This window comes from Miscanthus floridulus, chromosome 19 (assembly GCF_019320115.1).
Source record: "Miscanthus floridulus cultivar M001 chromosome 19, ASM1932011v1, whole genome shotgun sequence".
Taxonomy (NCBI): Eukaryota; Viridiplantae; Streptophyta; class Magnoliopsida; order Poales; family Poaceae; genus Miscanthus; species Miscanthus floridulus.
Window position 1 is genome coordinate 23,242,401 of NC_089598.1, and position 17,717 is coordinate 23,260,117.

The 17,717-nt window shown below is 44.6% G+C and overlaps 1 protein-coding gene and 1 pseudogene across 1 annotated transcript; one reads left to right on the forward strand and one right to left on the reverse strand.

Annotated features, from left to right (window-relative positions):
* The first annotated feature begins 1,382 nt into the window (after window positions 1-1,382).
* On the forward strand, window positions 1,383-11,746 carry LOC136525720 (nuclear pore complex protein NUP98A-like; annotated as a pseudogene).
* A 439-nt stretch (window positions 11,747-12,185) lies between these two features.
* On the reverse strand, window positions 12,186-15,767 carry LOC136528602 (UDP-galactose/UDP-glucose transporter 7-like). Its single transcript, XM_066521559.1, has 7 exons — window positions 15,420-15,767; window positions 14,376-14,481; window positions 14,036-14,281; window positions 13,482-13,592; window positions 13,206-13,364; window positions 12,804-12,947; window positions 12,186-12,679 (listed from the first exon to the last, which is right to left on the reverse strand). Exons 1-7 carry the CDS (start codon window positions 15,611-15,613, stop codon window positions 12,512-12,514), a joined length of 1,128 nt encoding a protein of 375 aa, XP_066377656.1. The 5' UTR covers window positions 15,614-15,767; the 3' UTR covers window positions 12,186-12,511.
* Window positions 15,768-17,717: the final 1,950 nt, after the last annotated feature.

A 17,717-nucleotide genomic window follows, 5' to 3' on the forward strand; every position in this document is an offset into this window, starting at 1 on the left:
TTTGTTTTCATTCTCTAATGCTAGATTTATACGAGTAGATGGTTGAATCAAACTAAGGGCTCATCTGCCAGAACACGGAGGCTCCGAGTCTCATCGTGGAGGCTTTGGGGTCTAGAGGTTCTGCGCCCAAGCACGGAGGCTCCATGGTCTGGACAGACAGAGTGCCTTACTTTGATTCAAAACTCTACTTGAACCTTCTTCAATGTTGCTATTACATTTGGCATTGGTTTCTTATCAGTTCTATGTGCTTTTTCTCTAGATGGAAGGTCATCCGGGATGAAGAAGGGAGAAAAGATCAAAGGGGGCTCATGATCCAGTTGACAGGGAAATAAGAGGCATTGTGATTCGAGAGCTTGTTGGTGGCAGTGTGTAGCAAAGCCATAGCAGTGAGCAGCAGGCTCATGGTAGAGGCAGCCGCAAGCCTCCATCTAGGAGGGGTGGAGGGACAGGCAGCAGCAGTGGTGCTAGATGTGGTGGTGTCAGTCGTGGCGCTGGTGTTGCTGGGCATGGTGAAGGACTAGATGATGATGGAGGAAGAGTGGGGAAGACTATTCCTGCTATTAGTGCACTAGGCACACCCCCTTAGTTTCTAGAGTTTGATCAATCCTATATGGTTTAGAATCAGGGTGCCCCAGTGAGGAGAGAGCTAGTGATCTATGATCATGCAGTTCAGAGGTAGCACAACAACTATCACAATTTGGGAGTGCAAGTCAAGAGAGCTAGGGCAGAAAATCCCTATGTGTGGCTGAATGATAGAGGGATAGACTACAGGTTTTGATCTCTATTTCAGTTTGACTTCTACAAGACTATGATTCTTGCCAAAGAAAAGAAGATAGTGCAGATGAAGTACATTAACTGGGATCACATTGAGAGCATGAACACCCCAGATTCCAAGAGAGTGATAGATACAGTGATTGAGCAAGGTCTGAAGGACATCATGGGTTTCCAATATGATCCTAGAGGTTCCACGCTTTGCCCCAAAACCTTCATGCTCAGGCCCGGAGGTTCCACATTCTGGCTGGTTTTGTGAACTTGATTAAATTTCAGAAAAAGGCTTATTCATCCCCCTCTAGACCACTTGCTAGATCCTTTTAAGGAGGCATGGCTCTGGCATGCTTGGTATGGACATCTCAATTTTAGGTCTCTACGTGAGCTGGTAGCCAAGGAGATGGTGGAGGGCATTCCACTAATCCGATGGGCAGAGCAAGTGTGTGATGGATGCGCTCTCGGCAAGCAGCATCGCACACTATTCCCTCAGGCCTCGGCATACCATGCATGTACGAGGTTGGAGCTAGTCCACGGTGACTTGTGTGGACAGATCACCACCTACATCGGGTGGGAAGTTATACTTCTTGTTGATCGTCGATGATTACAATCGCTACATGTGGCTGGAACTCTTAGCATCTAAGGATGAGGCGCTGGAGCACTTCAAGAAGATCAAGATGGTGGCTGAGGTGGAGTTGGGTCATCATCTCAAGGCGTCCAGGATGGATCACGGTGGTGATTTTAACTCAGGTGTGTTTATGGTTTTCTATAATGACCATGGCATCAAGCGCAACACCACCACAACTTATTCCCCACAACAGAATAGAGTTGTTGAATGGTGAAATCAGACCATTGTGGAGATGGCCCACTGTTTGCTCAAGAACATGCGGGTACCTAGAAGGTTTTTGGGTGAAGCAGTAAAGGCGGCGGTGTACTTGTTGAATCGATCGCCGACGAAGAGCCTAAACAGGAAGAATCCGTTTGAAGCTTGGTTTGGGAGAAAACCAAGTGTCTGACATCTGCACACATTTGGTTGTGTGGCCTACACCAAGTGCATTGGACCGGGTGTGACAAAACTGGCAGACAGATCAACGTCGGGTGTATTCTTAGGCTATGAGCCAGGAACAAAAGGTTATCGGGTGTATGATCCGGTCAACAACAAGTTGATGGTGACTAGGGACGTAATCTTTGATGAAAAGAAGGGATGGAATTAGGTGGAGAATGGTGGCAGGGAAAGCAGTAAAGCAGCAGTAGCGACGCCGTATTTTACAATTCAGTATGCAAACTCTGAGGATATTGTTCATGGTCCAGCAATAGAGCTAGCACCATCTGCTGGTTTGGAACCTAAAGAAGTTGTGCCGCCCTCACCTGCTGCATCAATTCCATCGGTGGGGGTACTCCTGGTACACCACCACATACGCCACTTAGGTCAGTAGTTGGATCGGCGCCGCATATACAGTGGGCAACACCGCCAATAGATGCCTCTAAAGACTCTGATGGAGCACCGAGGAGATATAGAACTATCCCAAACCTGCTTGACAACATTGATGAGGTACAGGGATTTGAGTACAATGGGCTCTGTCTAGTTGCATCTGAGGAACCGACCACAATAGAAGAAGCAATGTCTGAGAATTGTTGGAGACAGGTAATGCAGTCTGAAATGCAGGCAATCTAAGACAACAAAACCTGGGTGGTCAGTGATCTGCCGGCTAAACACAAGGCCATTGGTATGAAATGAGTCTTCAAAGTAAAGAAGGATCCAGAAGGAAATATTGTCAAGCATAAAGCAAGATTAGTGGCAAAGGGCTATGCTCAACGCCAAGGGGTGGATTTTGATGAAGTTTTTGCACCTGTTGCCAGGATTGAAACAGTGAGGGTGTTATTGGCCTTAGCAGCACAAAGTGGATGGGAAGTACACCATATGGATGTCAAATCGGCATTCTTGAATGGAGACTTAACTGAAACTGTATATGTTCAGCAACCTCCTAGATTCAGTGTGGGCAGTGGAGAGAAAGTGCTAAAACTGAAGAAAGCTCTCTATGGGCTAAGGCAGGCACCTAGGGCCTAGAATGCTAAGCTTGACAAGGAGCTCATTGCTCTTGGTTTTGTGAAGAGCAAGCTTGAATATGTTGTATATAGAAGAAGCAACAAAAACTCCATTTTGTTTGTGGGGGTGTATGTTGATGACTTGATCATTTCTGGTCCAAATGTCAGTGATATTACACATTTCAAGCAAGAAATGAGAAAGAAGTTTAGCATGAGTGATCTCGGCCTTCTGAGTTATTACTTGGAAATTGAAGTGAAGCAAGGAGATGGGGGAATCACTTTGAGCCAGAGTGCATATGCAGTCAAGATACTTGAGTCTGTGGGGATGATTAATCGCAACCCTTGTGCAATACCCATGGAGGCTCGGCTCAAGCTCAGCAAGGAGGATTCGATTGTGGATCCAACAACATATAGGAGTATCATTGGAAGCCTCAGGTATATTGTCAACACCAGTCCATACCTTGCATATTCGGTAGGTGTTGTCAGTAGGTACATGGAGGCTCCAAGCAAGGAACACTAGGCTGCTGTGAAACATATTCTAAGATACCTGAAGGGGACTATCAGGTATGGCTGCAACTATGAAAGAGGCACTGAACTAAAACCCTTCCTACTTGGGTTCAGTGACAGTGACTTCGCTGGTGATGTTGAAGATAGGAAGAGCACCACATGTGTTGTTTGCTTTCTTGGAAATAGCTTGGTCACATGGGCGTCGCAGAAGCAGAAAATTGTGGCTCTGTCGTCCTGTGAAGCTGAGTACATGGCAGCAGCAGCATGTCAAGGTGTTTGGTTGAGCCGACTAATTGGTCATTTGATGGGAACAAAGGAGGCACTGGTGAAGCTCCTCATGGACAACATGTCCGCTATCGCTCTAAGCAAGAATCCAGTGCATCATAATAGAAGCAAACACATTACACATTGATACGAAGTTTCACTTCATTCGTGAATGCATTGAGGAAGGAAAGGTGGAGGTGGATCATGTTGGGACTGCTGGGACGCTCGTTGATATCTTCACGAAGGCGCTGGGCGAGCAAGGTTCTTGGAACTGAGGAAGGCGTTGGGCATCGTCGAGCTGCAACAAGTTTAGGGGGTGTTTTGTTAGCTAAATTGTTGCATCATTTTGTATAAACTTTGTTCATCATCTGCATTAGTCAGGTTAGCGGGTAGCGCGTGGCTGGAAGCATGCTCGGCCCATGACGCAACCTGGCTGGGGTATGTTTGTCAGCGCCATGGCGTGTGACGCTGCATGTAGCGCGCGTCACGGTGAAACGGCGTCGCGCACGACACGTGGCATTGCGCGGGGACTCAGAGGTTGTTCCGAGATTCCAGCGTTGCATTGTGTAAACAAAAGGACAACAAGATGGCTGCGACAATTCTGCATCGCATCTCTCTCGTGTGTTTTTGCGTTTTCATCTGTCTCGCTCTCGCCGCGCCGCCGCCAGCGTTCACGAGTGTCTAGGGCATCGCCTGGCTCCAACAGTTGGTCTGTTGGAAAACCTAGCCACTCGACACTCGTGACCGCCGCCCGCCACCTCGCCCCGCCCGGTGTGCATGGTCGAGAGAGAGAGAGAGAGCGATTGCCCGACACTGCGGCCTACGGCGCTGCCTGTTCCACCTAGCCGCTCGGCACTCGTGGCCGCCGCCCGCCACCGCGCCCCCGCCCGGCGTGCGAGGTCAAGAGAGAGCGACTGCCCGACACTGCGGCCTGCCCCCGCCTCGCCCATGCGGAAGCCACGCTACTGTACCTGAATACGTCGCATGGAAGAGTGTTGGATGTAAGCTACGCTGCTACACTGTTTCGTATAAAAGCTGCGACGCATCAGGGGCCAACCCTTCATTGAGACAAAACACAGAATCGTGTATCGCATCCCCTTCTCCTCGTCGAGAGAGAGAGGGGGGGCAAGAGTCGCAGACTCAGAACCAGACCACACCGCGCCGACGCCGCCGATGATCGAGTCGCGTAGACACTACCTTCACGCTAGAAGACAAGAAGCATCGGCAGCCATGTTCGGCTCCACCAACCGTAAGCACTCACCCCCTAATCCCCTCCTATTCTCGTCGATTCCATCACATTGCTAGCAGTTCAGCGGACTTCAGCGTCACTGCTCCATTTTTTTCCTCCATGCCACTGTCGTCTGATTAGGCTATAACGGTGTCGAACTGCATGCATGAAAAGTCAAAAATACCCTTAGGTCTAAATACGCCATTAATTATTTTTTAGCATCTTAACGACTTTAAATGAAAAAACTATTAATTATTTTTGAGTATCTTAACGACTTCAAATGAAAAAACTTAGAACTAGAAAGTTGTAAATCTCGTCGATATCTATAATTTTCATATAAAATTATCTTTATTTAATACCGAAAAAAAGACATGATTTGATATGATTAATATATCTTAGAAAAATTATATCTTTTTTGCGGTATTAAACGAAGATAATTTTTATATAAAAATTATAGATCTCGACGAGATCTACAACTTTCTAATTTTGAGTTTTTTCATTTGAAGTCGTTAAGATGCTAAAAAAATTAATGGCATATTTAGACCTAAGGGTACTGTTAGAGCCCAATCTAAAGGCAGTGGCATTGATGGCAAAAAAAAAGTTAGAGCAGTGACGCTGAAGTCCGCTCAACTTTTTTCAGTGGGTCGTAGGGAATTGTGATTTTTTTTAATGGCTCATGAGGAATTTCCCTTTAAATCCTCGATTTCGTTCTGGTATGTATGTATTGCTACTGCTGCGCTTGCTTCCCGTTAGATTGATTATTTGATTTCATATGTTTCGATGGATTGTCCATATGCCTCCGCACACTAGGGTTTCGTCAATCAAATAGGCTACTTGCAGTCTCAACTTCAAGGATCTGTGGAACACCTAACCAAACTCTTTTATCTACTTGCAAATAAAACAGAAGAATGCTTCAGTGCTCATCGTTTTCATTTATATTTGTATAATATATGATAGCTGGTACAATGCAATACCTGATTACGATTGTACAGTTCAAGTTTCCCTTGCTGCAAGCCCTTACATGTCTCCATAGAGAGTATACTTTTTTTTCTTTTCTTTTTTTGCAATGTTGATTATCTTCTCACCTCTCGTGTATGCTATCTTCATTGCAGCATTCGGGCAGTCGTCCACCAGCCCATTTGGCCAGACCTCATTTGGAACTCCGCAGGGATTCGGCCAGTCTTCCACTGCTGCCAACAACCCCTTTTGCCCCAAAACCGTTTGGCAGCCCAACGACAACTATTGGGGCACAGACTGGAAGCTCGCTCTTTGCAACTACATCCACTGGTGCCTTTGGCCAGCAGCAATCCACTCCCGCATTTGGCACAACATCTACTGGTGCCTTTGGCCAGCAGCAATCCACTCCCACATTTGGCACCCCATCCTCCTCTCCATTTGGGAGCTCCACACCAGCCTTTGGTGCATCCCCCACTCCTGCCTTTGGTGCCACATCCTCTGGTCGTATTATGCATTCTCTATTGCTTTCCTCTCTTGCTGGTTCACCATGCTGATCATACCAGGTTGTCAGAGGAAGCCACTTTCTAGATTGTCTAGTTAATGATGCCAGTTTTATGCGTAATTGTTCTTTTTTGTTAGGAAACAATTATCTTCTTACAAATTGGAAACAGCATGAGCCATTGGCAGTTTTGCCCATATCTCACAAGTTTTATTTATCTTTGCATTTCTCTGCATGCTACATTTGTTCTAAGTAGCTACTCATGTGGAATCATGCCAGTTTTTACTAGGTTGGCCTAGCAAGATCTGCTGTATTATTTGTGATGTCATATCTCTGCTCTGCACATGTTATAGGATCTTTGTTCGGACAGAAGCCAAGTTTTGGGGGTTTTGGATCATCTCCTAGCCAGTCAAGTCCTTTTGGGAGCACGTTCCAGCAAACACAACCAACATTTGGCAGCAGCACTTTTGGTTCATCAACTACGCCGGCGTTTGGTACCACGACTACACCTGCATTTGGCACAACTACGCCAGCCTTTGGCACCACAACTACACCTGCTTTCAGTGCATCGACTACCCCAGCATTTGGTTCAACATCAACATCTTTATTTGGTGCTTCTAGCACACCAGCATTTGGTTCTACAGCCTTTGGTACATCTTCTACTGGTTTTGGAACTTCAGGGACTACTGCATTTGGTGTGAGTAGTACTACTCCAGGTTTTGGATCTTCAAGCACACCTTCATTTGGCACATCAGCTAGCGCATTTAGTTTTGGTTCTTCACCATCTTTTGGACAAACAACAGTTTCCTCTGGTAGTACTCCCTTTGGAACAACTCTGTCACCTTTCGGTGCACCAGCTCCTGCATTTGGTAGGTTTTCCCATTGGATGTTCACATTATTTTTAGCTACTTATGATATAATGTTCAGTGAATTATTGTCTGAGACTCTGAGTACATATGATGTAGCAGTTGATATTTACTGATTCTTTTGTTCTCTCTAACTCCAGCAGGCCTATTTTATTGCAAATCTCCCTTTTAAACTGTTTTTACACTAGCGAGGTCATCTTTTTTTACCTGTTTCACCAATTATTTGTTCCCTTTGAGTTTCAGGCTCACAGACAGCAGCGCCAGCTTTTGGACAACCACAATTTGCTAATCAAGCTGGAGGAACCAGAATAAAACCTTATTCTCAAACACCAGATGTTGACAGTGCTACTAGTGGTACTCAGCCTGCTGCAAAACTTGATTCCATATCAGCAATGCCTGAATACAAAGACAAGAGTCATGAAGAATTGAGGTGGGAAGACTACCAGCGTGGAGACGACGACAACAACAACAGCAACAACATAGCCTTTTAGTCCCAAGCAAATTAGGGTAGGCTAGAGTTGAAACCCACCAAGAGCCCCAAGTCACGGTTCAGGCACTTCAATAGCAGTTTTCCAAGTACTCCTATTCAAACATACATCTCTAGGTATATCCCAAGCTTTCAAATCTCTTTTTATTGCCTCCCCCATATCAATTTCGGTCTTCCTCTACCTCTCCTCATATTATTAGCTTGGCTTAGGACTCCATAATGCACTGGTGTCTCTGGAGGTCTCCTTTGAACATGGCCAAACCACCTCAACCGATGTTGGACAAGCTTTTCTTCAATTGGTGTTACCTCTAGGCGATCACGTATATCATCGTTTCGAACTCGGTCCATTCTTGTGTGACTGCAAATCCATCGCAACATACGCATTTCTGCAACACTCAGTTGATGCTCCATACAACATAGCCGATCTAATCGTTGTTTTATAGAACTTGTCTTTTAGCTTTTGTGGTACCCTCTTGTCACAGAGAATGCCAGAAGCTTGTTGCCGCTTGATCCATCCTGCTTTGATTCTATGGCTAACGTCTACATCAATATCTCCATCCCTCTGTAAAATCGATCCCAGATACCGAAAGGTATCTTTCTTAGGCACTACTTGACCTTCCAAACTCACATCTCCCTCCTCCTGTACAACTCCGCCAAAGTCGCATCTCATGTATTCCATTTTATTTCTGCTCAATCTAAAACTTTTAGACTCAAGGGTCTGCCGTCATAATTCTAGTTTCCTATTTACTCCCGCCTGGCTTTTGTCCACTAACACTACATCATCAGCGAACAACATACACCAAGGGATATCCCCTTGTATGTTCCTGGTAACCTCATCCATTACCAAGACAAAGAGATATGGACTTAAGGCTGACTCTTGATGAAGTCCAATTTTAATCAGGAAGTAATCTGTGTTACCATCGTTTGTTCGAACACTAGTCACAACATTGTTGTACATGTCCTTGATGAGGGTCACGTACTTTGATGGGACTTTATGTTTGTCCAAAGACCACCATATAACATTTCTTGGTATCTTGTCATAAGACTTCTCTTTAAACCAGCGTGGAGACAAGGGTGAGGAAAATTATTTGGGGATCAGCGTTTTGCTTGATTTGCAAACACTCTTTAAACCACATCTTTAATTCCATTTATTATTTTGTCCTGCTTGTTTGTATGAACTGCAGTAACCATTATCTTATAGGGGCTTAGCTTGGACCCTGAATAGAATTGACAAATAACTGTTATTCCCTTTGTTAATTGTTTATTATATCATTGCTAGGTTTCTTTTGGTACATGTACTTTTTTCTTGTGAAACATGTGCATCATTCTTAATATTTGGACTTGCAGGTGGACCAAACACTTCTGGAACTCCAGCAGTGGCACCTAGCTTTCCATCATCAATGCCACAGAATGCTTTTGCTTCGACAAGCAATCCCAATCCATTTAACCAGCCTGCCACAAACCCATTTTCAACAAACAATCTATTTGCTCCTAAGCCTGCTTCAACTATTACTTCACCATTCAGCACCTCATCATTTAACAATGTATCAGTTGCAAGTTCGAGCCCATTCACATCATCCAGTAGTACCACAATGTTTGGGCAAACAGGTGTTTCTACATTTCCAGCAAGTAATTCGCCATCATTATTTGGAAATACCAATCCTGCTCCTTCTACGTCGTCATTATTTGGCACATCAATGACGAATAATTCAAGTCCATTCGGCACTGGCTCATCGTTGGCTAACACTCAATCAGCCCCACTATTTTCATCAACATTTGCTCAACTGACATCAAGTACACCGGCTTTCTCCTCTGGGAGCCTATTTGGGTCAACTAATCCTAGCGGTCTGTTTAGCAGTAGCAGTCCTTCACTTTTTCCAACAGTAAGCATCCTTTGTCTTTGTCCTTATATTTTATTACTAGATTCTTGTTATCATTTCTTATTTATTAGTACTTAATTTATTTTGCTTCTAATGATTCAGTCAACATTTCAGCCATCTCCCCCTGCTCAAACTTTGAACATATTCTCCTTCCAACCTGCAATTCAACCAGGTCAGTATTTTATATTTAAACCTCTCTTCTTTTTACAATTTATCTTCAAAGACTAATTTGGGCTTAACTTATGTTCAAATGCATGCCTGCATGGATACAGCAGCTTCTACAGGTGGATTCCCTGGTTTTTCCAACACTACGAATCAGGCCTTGATGGGACAGCCGTGTGATCTTCTGCTACTTTTCAAATGCACATGATTATTCCTTTCCTATTTAGTAATTTCCTTTCGATGGATTAAAACACTGATTAGTTATAACAAGGTTAAGGAAAAATAATATTATGATCAGTCTAATGTGGAGAATGGTGTAGGCAAAGAAGGGGAAAAAACTTGATGGTTCATGGAGACTAGCTTATATTTAATGCCGTGAGACTGCCGATTGTTATTTTATATCTGTAGTCTAAGAGCATGGTTTTGGCATAACATAATTCACAAATGAGTTTTAGCAACACATATTATTCCTCTCTTTTTTTTTCCTTTTGTCTAAGGTAATACATTATTTAGTTTAACATGGTGTATCCTGTTGCATTTTACACAGAACTCCTAGCCAGTCCAGTATGGTCATGCAGCCTGCTCCTGTTTCAAATTTATTTGGGACGCTTCCAGCAATGCCTCAGATGTCCATTGGGAATGGTGGATCTTCACCTTCAGTTCAATATGGAATATCAAGTTTTCCGGTTAGTTTTGTTTCTCCTTAGCATTTCTAATTGTTTATGTAGCAGGTGGACAGTAGAGATAGGAGCAAGATGGTGTTGATTAGGAAGGTGTACTAAGGGTGCCATAAGCAGGCACCACATGTGAAAGGGGTTTGCTTGATTGTAACTTCTTACTGTCTTGCAGGTTGCTGAGAAACCTCTTCCAAGTAGATCATTGTCCATGGCGGTTCCTAGGCATTTGTCACAGAGAAGGATAAAACTGCTCCCGAGAAAATATAATCCAATATCTGATAGCAAGGTAATGAGTGACCTGACCTGTAAGAATAGAATAATTTTGTGTGCAAAGTTTTGTTTTATGTTTTGTTCATAGAGCTTTTCGAAGCCATTGAGAAAGCATTGAATGATTGAAAAATGATTGAACATGTTGCTCAGTTGCTTCTATTATTCCTATAGGTTCCATTCTTTGCTGATGATGAAGAATCTCCAGCAACACCGAAGGCGGATGCTTTTTTCATCCCTAGAGAGAACCCAAGGAATCTGGTAATTCGTCCAATTGAGCAGTGGCCTTCGCGGAGAGAAACTGACCGGCAATCGACTTTGAAGAATGCCACTGATTTGAACAAATTTGAAGGTAAATCTTTCCATCACAGTACTGGAATTTTCATATAAATATTGTCCCCAGATAGGGCAAATGTCAGTTACCGATCTCATTAAGTTGTGCAGATGCTTCCACTGAAAGTGAGCGTGGTAAGTCTGCCATGTTACCAAGCACCAGGCCTCCTGCAGTGGAAAACGACAATCAGCATGAGACCAGGGCCATGGTTTAGCATGGGAATGGAAATGTTACTTAAGTCGAGAGGTTGTTGCCTAAGCTTCCACGTGCAGATTACTTCACAGAGCCTAGTATAGAGGAGATCGCGGCCAAAGAACGTGCGGAGGCAGGCTACTGTGGCCGGGTGAGGGAGGCCCCGTTTGCTGGTGTGAAACTTGGCTGAAACTGGATGAAAAACACTGTTCTGGCTGAATTGTTGTGAGAGAAAAATACTGTTTCGGCTAAAAAAAGAAGCCGAACAAGCCGAATATGAGGTAAACCGAACAGGGCCAAAGTTTCTGGGGCGACATGGCTACGGTAGCATCAAGTTTCTGGGGGAACGGACGTGAGGTGCCTGGATCTGGAGTCAATCGTGGAGTTCAACAACCGGGAGGTGATTGTGTACAAGGACGACAACAAGAAGCCCCCTGTGGGCGAGGGGCTGAACAAGGCCGCGGAGGTGACTCTACTGAACATCAAGTGCGTAAACAAGAAGACCGGGGAGCAGTACTGTGAGGGGGCAAGGGTGGAGAGGTACAGGGAGATGCTGGTGAAGAAGGCGGAGGAGCAGGGCGCAGAGTTCAGGGTGAAGCACTTCAGCGCCTATGGGCTTTTGGTGATATCCTAAGTAATCCTGATGCCGGAGGAGTGAGGGGATGGACGATGGAATGTCTTGTAGTTAAAGTAACGTTTTTTTTTTTTGGTTTGCTTTGATGGAGCAGTACGCTTTACACTCTTGTCAAATGTCATGCTGGGGTTCTGTTCTCCTTTTGTGCAAAAGATTTGAGTTGCTGTAAAATGCTTGTAAATTGAGCTGTGCTGCTGAAAACTGCAGCAGTAGCAGAATCCGCCATAAAAGTAAGGCGTGCTACCTATCATCAACTAGGATTGCCCATGCGCTGGTATAGGAGTTGAAAAAATTTCAACGAAATAATGGAAGTATAAATGGACAAAACTCTGATGCGAATCAAACTAAAAGGGTATTATGTTTTGGTTACGAAGCATATAACTTAGACAACTTTGTCAATGAAACTTTAAATGCAAGAACATCAAATATGATTATCTAAATAAATGATAACAGTATAGTATTTCAATTTCGGCAATCACCGCATCCAGCTAGCCCCATGGATTTCTCTCTTTAAATAAATGAATTCTATGGGGGACAAAAGTGCTGCATTGCACATTGGAGTGGCCAAATTGACTGACTTCACTCCCCTATAGTACTGATCGTCACTATAAGATGCTCGTTACTTCCCTTAATTGTACCAGCCTAGTTGCTAGTGGTGGAATAGAGTTCAGATGTATTTAAACATGCAATCAGTTATTAACTGATCAAAGAATTTAGTATAACTACAAGAACTAGTTAATCTGACGCTACTTGTGGGCATGTGACTCTACATCATGTTGAATCTTCCGTGGTGTTTTCTTTTTCTGCTTATACTTCGCATAAGAGTACCATACACCGCCAAATGTGTTGATCACCAGTCCAGTAACATTCAGAGCGTGCACTTCGACACCTCCCAACAGAACGAAACCGAGGGTCTGAAAAGCCAATGGGGAAAACATGATATAAGATTTACTTATTAGTTCTAGAACTTCAGAGCTCAGTTAGATCAAGGGTTCCAATGAAAGGTCAAACTGGTCATACATAAATAGGCAAACTTACCGTAGACCCGACGCCCTTGAGAACTCCTACTATTGTTGTAGTCAGAGCAGAATTCACAATTGTGCACCAGAACATAGTGAAATTGAGAACAATTCCCATCACCAGTGAGATAATGAGAATAACACTGAATGTCAGAGAGGCTGCCTGCAGTTCAAGTGTCACCAGACAATGCAAGTTAGGAATGGAGACATACAACAAATAATTGACGCAGAAACTTTAAGAGTACTATTATGTTAATGAATAGCAGCGAAGTGTGAAACCATTGGCTTCAGAAACTCTGGAGAACTAACTTTAATTGTCATTCTTGTTCTTGAGTTAAAGGGGTGAAACAAGGGAACATACAGAGATTGCTAGCTTAAATGTGCTGGTTAAATTTTAATATACTGCATTCATATCACTGACCTTTGCAGATAATACTGTAAGAGAATGGGGGAATTCTCCTGTTGTTATAATGAGGAAAAACAGAAATGGAAGTGACAATATGCTGTTGTAAAACATCAAGTCCACTGAGGAAAGACCATCTTCAGCACCTGATTTCTCCACCAGAATCAAATACATAGTCTGCATAATGCATATACATTCAGCTGTCAGATACAAAGATACATAACCTTGCCTTAAAAACTCTCAAAAGATATAGAATAAATTTCTAAGAACAAAACAGAGTAGAAATCACACAACCTGGAAGAAGACTGATGTTAGAGCCATGCAGTATCCATATAGGTCAAAGGAAAAATCTCCAAGTGCTGCAATGAGGACACCAGTGGCGGTGCAGATAACTGAAAGAATGACCTAAAGTAATTTGAATTGATCAGGATGTGGCAAACAACAATAAGAGCTATTAATTCCCAGGGGAGAAACAGTGCATTTCCCTAATGTTTGAATTAAGTTGCAAATGATGAAATTTCAAAACAAGAATGTACAGCAGATCAAGAGTTTCAGTTACATTGTCAGTGCCTTTCAGAATATATACCTAAAGTGCTTGCAAAATTTTACTGGAAACATGGACGCCAGTAGCCAAGCAGTGATACTAACCAAGAATATTAAGATATTTTGGCAGGAACGTTGAAAAGAAGGATTTATGGTACCCAATAAGGCTACAATTCTCATAAACTTTGATTAAGCTTATCCACACTTAATGGAGACAGTGAGGGGAGTTCAGTTTAAGTAATAATTGTACCATATGTTAAAGGAAGTGCAAAATAGACTAAAGAAATGCACTTCAATGGTCAGACCTGTGTCGGTGGCTTCCCCTTTCCCCGCATGCACCCAGCTACCAACACAGCTAGGGGAGTGATCCTCTTGATTGCAATATACATTGGGATGTTAACCCCTTTCAAGCTTGCTAGAGCAAATCCCACATTTGCATTGTAGAAAATAGACACTGGAAGAAGCTTCTTCGCAGTTATCAAGCTGAAATCTTTTCTTTTAGACATCCCTAGAACTTGACCAAAATGTATCAGAAGTGCCGTCGCTATTTGCTGCAGAAAGTAGCAGAGAAATTGAACATAACAATCAGACTTAGTCGAACATAGAAACATGCAATATTTTCTCGGCCGTGATGCTCTGCAATACCTGTAAAGTGAGGAGGGTCATGGAGTCAACATACTGCATAAGAACTGCTTTGTTCACAAAAACCATTGCCATAGATGCGACTCCATAGGAAAAGGCAGAAGCTAAGCTGCAAGAACATATGTACAGGGAAATGGTCAGAACTTCCAATGCATTGCAATCTGGCCTGAATCAGTAGCTCTACACAAAACTGTTTTTTTCTTTTCTCCTGAAAAAATGTCTACTCTAGCATCAAACCATTACTACTTTCTAAACTGTTCATGACCCTAGTAACAAAGAAGATGGACATAGCCATTCTTGCTAAAGTTGAACTTGATACTAACCCCAAAGCGAAGTGAAATCTAGTGGGTTCGATTTACCTATGATGAAGCACAGAAGAGTGTGTCGTTTATTTTTTAATTTTTTGAAACGAGTGTGTAGTTTAATTATGCCACCACATCAAGCGGCCAGAGAGTCAGATAGTTGACTTGCATACATACAGTACCAATGAAGGAGTAGGACTTATGCGCTATTTATATTCCAAGTTGCGACGAAATTGCTAACGAATCAACCAGTTTCTTTCTTTCTTTCAGTAATAAAAGGACCTCTCATTATCTAAAAATAAATAAAAGAACCTCTAAAATCCAATGCATCTACGCTGCGAGCACAATAATCTGCAAAAGAAGCAGAGGATTAGGCTGCCGAACGCCCATGGAGATGGGCTTGCCTGAGGGCGGGGCACAACGACCCAAATCCTTATCCACTCTGGGTTGTACTGTTGTGTGCCAATCTGACGAACCAAATGGCAGCAGACGGGGAAAAAATTATACCGTACATGGAAACGCCTTCCCCGCATGATTCCACCATCCAAAAATCAAGCAAGCGTTCAACTCCCCCAAAGCGTCGCGCGAAAACCGGCACGGCACCGCCTCGCGGTTGCCAGCACCCCCACTCCCTTCCGTCTCCAATCACGCGGACGGCGAGGAGAGTACAGCAGAGCAGGGCAAGGCCGCGGTCCGCGGAGACGTGCAGCAAGGGGGAAAAAAGGAGAGCGGGAAGCTTGCTCACCTGAGGATGGAGCTGGGCTCGCCGGCCTCCGCCCCCATCTCGCCCCTCGCGCTTCCGACAAGCCGGGCTGCGGTTGCGGCCTTGCGGGTGTTCCGTGTCAGGGCGCGCACGGCCGTGCCTGCCGACGCGTGCGGCGCGGGGCGGGGCGTGTGGGGTGGGGAGATCCGGAGCCGCTGGTTAACAAGCGGGCTCATAAACTGACCTCGCTAGTAATAGTATTAGTTAATTTGAGTTAATTATTGTATGATTAGCGGGCGGCGAGGAGGCAAGACGCGCGAGCAGCGTGAGGACGAAGCGATGCGCGCTCTTTTTCGCGCCCAAGCTTTCCATGGAGACTGGACTACCACTGCCTACTGGAGAGTGGAGAACGAAGAGCTGCAGCTCGATCCATTTCTGCCGGAGGATGGCTTGACTTTCCGGGGACTTTGGGCTTGGGCATCCATGCCCACAAGGCCACAAGGCACACGTACAATGGTCAATGGTGCGAGAGGGAATGAACCTGTTTAAAACGGTTCCTTCCTGCATGTGCTTGTGAGATGGAAAGAACCACGAATTGCTCTTTATTATAAAAAACCGGCTTCGATTACTCTTTCATATATCAAAAGAATATAGCTCCTGACTTCTCTGGCTTTTCTATTTGGGACAGTTTGGATCCCGTCATTTTAGAGAAATTGAAATCTACTTAATGAATTAGGCTATTTGGTTTAGAATTTGGTATTCCATAACTTTCCCAAGCTCACAAATACGGTTATCTCAAATTCATAGGGTGAAAGATGGAAATGGATTCTATACATCACTATGCTGCAATTCTTCTATCCAACTTATAACACACTCTTCAACTCACTTCCATACAATAAAAATACAACATATAAGTATGTCTCTTGTATGTCTAACAATAAATATACAAATATATTCCATATACAACTATATTAGCTTAATTAATCTATGTTTAAATTATAATTATTAGAATGAATTCAATTCCAATGATCCAAACCAGCAGCCCTACGGAAATAGTGCGTCCGTCCGTGACTCTACGTCTAACGCGTCTTCCCAGGAGCGGGCCCCAAACAAAAAATAAATCCCCATCCCCTTGTGCTTATCCGCCTGTCCCTCTCGAGCCCACACCCCACTCCTTCATGCTTATCCGTCCGGCCCCAAAGCAACATGGCTGCTTATCCGTCCGCCCCTTCTCCAGTGCGCGCTCGTTGGGCTGCCCAGCCATTTCCTTTCCCTGTCGCCGGGCGCGCCGCTTGCCCTCGCTCCCTGCGTCGTTCACCTGCATGGCAACCACCTACGTCGCTCGGCGTGGCTGCTCATCCGTCTACCCCTTCCCCAACACACGCTTGTCAGGCTGCCACGTCGTGCCCTTCCCCCATCGCCGACCGTGCCGCGTGCCCTCATTCCCTGTGCTGCTCACGTGCGTGGCAGTCACCTGCGTCGCTCGCTCCCTTGCCGTTCATCCGTCGCCCATCGCCGTTGGGCGTGCGCGCTGACCCCGCCACGACCGTCTTGCCCGGTCGAGCGAAGGGCATCCACGAACGTGGCTGGTGCGGGTGGTGCTTGCGCGCCGCGGCTCGCCTCCGGCTTCCACCCTGACGGCCGGAATCGACTGGCCTGGCCTTCCTTCCCCTATGTTGCATATATATGTTTCAAGCAGACGTTTTCAGATGTATGTTACAATTATTTCATCTTGGTGTTGCAAAAGTAGATCGGTAATATGTTGCACATGTTGCATATGTTAAGTGTTGCAGAGGCCTGTTGCAAGTGTTTGTTCAAAATGTTTCATCTGTTTCCATATGTATGTTGCAATCTTTTTTATCTATATGTTGCATATGTTTCACACATATGTTGCAACAGTACGTTCTAAATGTTTTAGCTATTTCAGTCTTATGTTGCAGCAAGTGATTTTCATGTTGCAAGTTGCAAATCTGGATGTTTCGTGTGTTTCGCTCATATGTTGCAACAGTATGTTCTAAATGTTTCTGCTTTTGCAGTCTTATGTTGCAGCAAGTGGTTTCATGTTGCAAGTTGCAAATCTGGATGTTTCGTGTGTTTCACACATATGTTGCAAGTGCATGTTCCTAATGTTTCATCTACTTTCAAACGTATGTTGCATTCAAATGTTTTTCATGTTGCAAGTGTTTTATGCTTTACGGCTGGGGACGAGCGGACTGGTCGCGAGGCGCACCGGGGAGCTGGCGGACGGGGCCGCTGGGGGCCAACGGACAGTGGTGCTACGGTCAGAGCGTGTTGGGGGCGTGCTCGTCCTCAGCTACTCATCCTGGCTCCTGAGTGCTG